The sequence below is a fragment of the Cebus imitator genome, unplaced genomic scaffold, assembly GCF_001604975.1.
Source record: "Cebus imitator isolate Cc_AM_T3 unplaced genomic scaffold, Cebus_imitator-1.0 Scaffold2528, whole genome shotgun sequence".
NCBI classification, from domain to species: Eukaryota; Metazoa; Chordata; class Mammalia; order Primates; family Cebidae; genus Cebus; species Cebus imitator.
Window position 1 is genome coordinate 20,469 of NW_016109843.1, and position 1,722 is coordinate 22,190.

The window sequence follows — 1,722 nt, forward strand, 5'->3', positions numbered from 1 at the left end:
CTAGGACTACCGTTACGGATTCACCAAAAATTGGATAAATAATTATCTTGTTTTTATTAATCTTTCTTACATGAATGTATAGTTTGTTTATTTCAATGTTTAATATTAGAAGTGGGTGTTAATTTGAAGTTTAATGATTTTCTTTTGACCAGAAATATGTATAGGAACTTAACTCTTGTTTGTATCAATTATACTGTGGTAAAATTGGTTTTGTTATATATCGTTGTGCTTAAAGTCACAGCTTCCAAGAACCTAATAATGACATTTAGTGAAGACTTATGGTACATAAAAATGGTTAGGTGTACCTCGGAACCCTGAATCTAGTTTAAGCGCTCTTTTAGTAGATGAAGGCTCTCTTTTCTTTCTAATCAGTGTGCTTTTCTTTGATTTCTTGTAACACAGTATAGCTTCTTTTCTTCATTTCTCGTATTTGAATTTTGATGTATGTACACTCCTCCTCTGTTTCAGACCCTGGTGAACCTCTGCAGTCAGTCTCCATGTAAAAACAAAGGTACTTGCGTTCAGGAAAAAGCAGAGTCCCGGTGCCTGTGTCCATCTGGATGGGCTGGTGCTTATTGTGACGTGCCCAATGTCTCTTGTGACATAGCGGCCTCCAGCAGAGGTAAGCTTTGCTCCCTTGGGCTCAGGTCATTCACTGAAATATTGACTGACCAGTGGCATTTAGAGCAGGTATTTTTGTGGGATAAGAGAGAAGAGCAGATAGTAGTGGGTTAGCAGGGCTCTGGGGCAAGGGCTCAAGACAGAAGGTGTAAGGTAGAGGAATAGGTTCCGAGATTCTGAGAAGAAACGTATTTGAGATGGAACTAAGGCATATTTTATTTTGAGGGTTTATTTATTTTTAATATGCGTCTGGTGCTGAGGGTGTGAAGAAATAGATAAGAATAAGATTTGATGCATCATTCAGTTTAGATTTATTTGCTCATTGGTTGGTCTGAACCCTGTATGTGTCACGTGTTCTTCTATGACATTTCTTCCTCACTGGGTTTCCCAGGCGTGCCTGTTGAACACTTGTGCCAGCACTCAGGTGTCTGCATCAACGCTGGCAACACGCATTACTGTCAATGTCCCCTGGGCTATACTGGGAGCTACTGCGAGGAGCAGCTCAATGAGTGTGCGTCCAACCCCTGCCATCACGGGGCAACGTGCAGTGACTTCATTGGTGGATACAGATGTGAGGTGAGGACACTGAGCAGGCAGAGGCCATGGACCTCCCCGGAGATTGTACAACTGTCTTGAGCCTGGTATATTGAATTTAGCTGCTTGCGTCATATATTTATCGTTTATAGATGTTTTCAATCCCCATCATAGTGTTTACCACTGTTCCTTTCAGCCTCTCATGGCCCTAGTAAGATATTTTTATAGGCTTCTGGAACCATCCCAGCTCCTTATGGTTGCTTTTAAGATTTAGAGCCAACAGTCACTACCAGGATGAATTCTACAGGCCCACCCAACATAGCAGTCTACAATTCCCTGAATAGCAGCTGAGATAGGAAAAACTGCTTTGTGGAATGTCCCTTTGGCCCCTGTCACCTTTGTATGTAATTATTAATCAGTCAACTTGCAGTTCTCTCTCAAAAAAAATGTTGCTCATCCTGTTCCCCATAGCATCATGCTAAATGTTACATGTATATATTTGAGGAAGTATGTGTCATCAAGGGACATGTCACTGTTTTAATGCCTGGGCTGACATGGCCCCAATAA

General features: G+C 41.4%; 1 protein-coding gene across 1 annotated transcript in view; it reads left to right on the top strand.

Moving 5' to 3' along the window:
- LOC108299168 (neurogenic locus notch homolog protein 2-like) overlaps positions 1-1,722 on the top strand; it is a gene marked incomplete at its 5' end in the record, with an annotated part of 44,163 nt that overhangs the window by 19,979 nt on the left and 22,462 nt on the right. Inside the window, one exon of the mRNA XM_017521521.2 lies at positions 1,013-1,197. Coding sequence (XP_017377010.1) covers positions 1,013-1,197 — 185 coding nt within the window. The remainder of the gene's footprint in view (positions 1-1,012; positions 1,198-1,722) is intronic.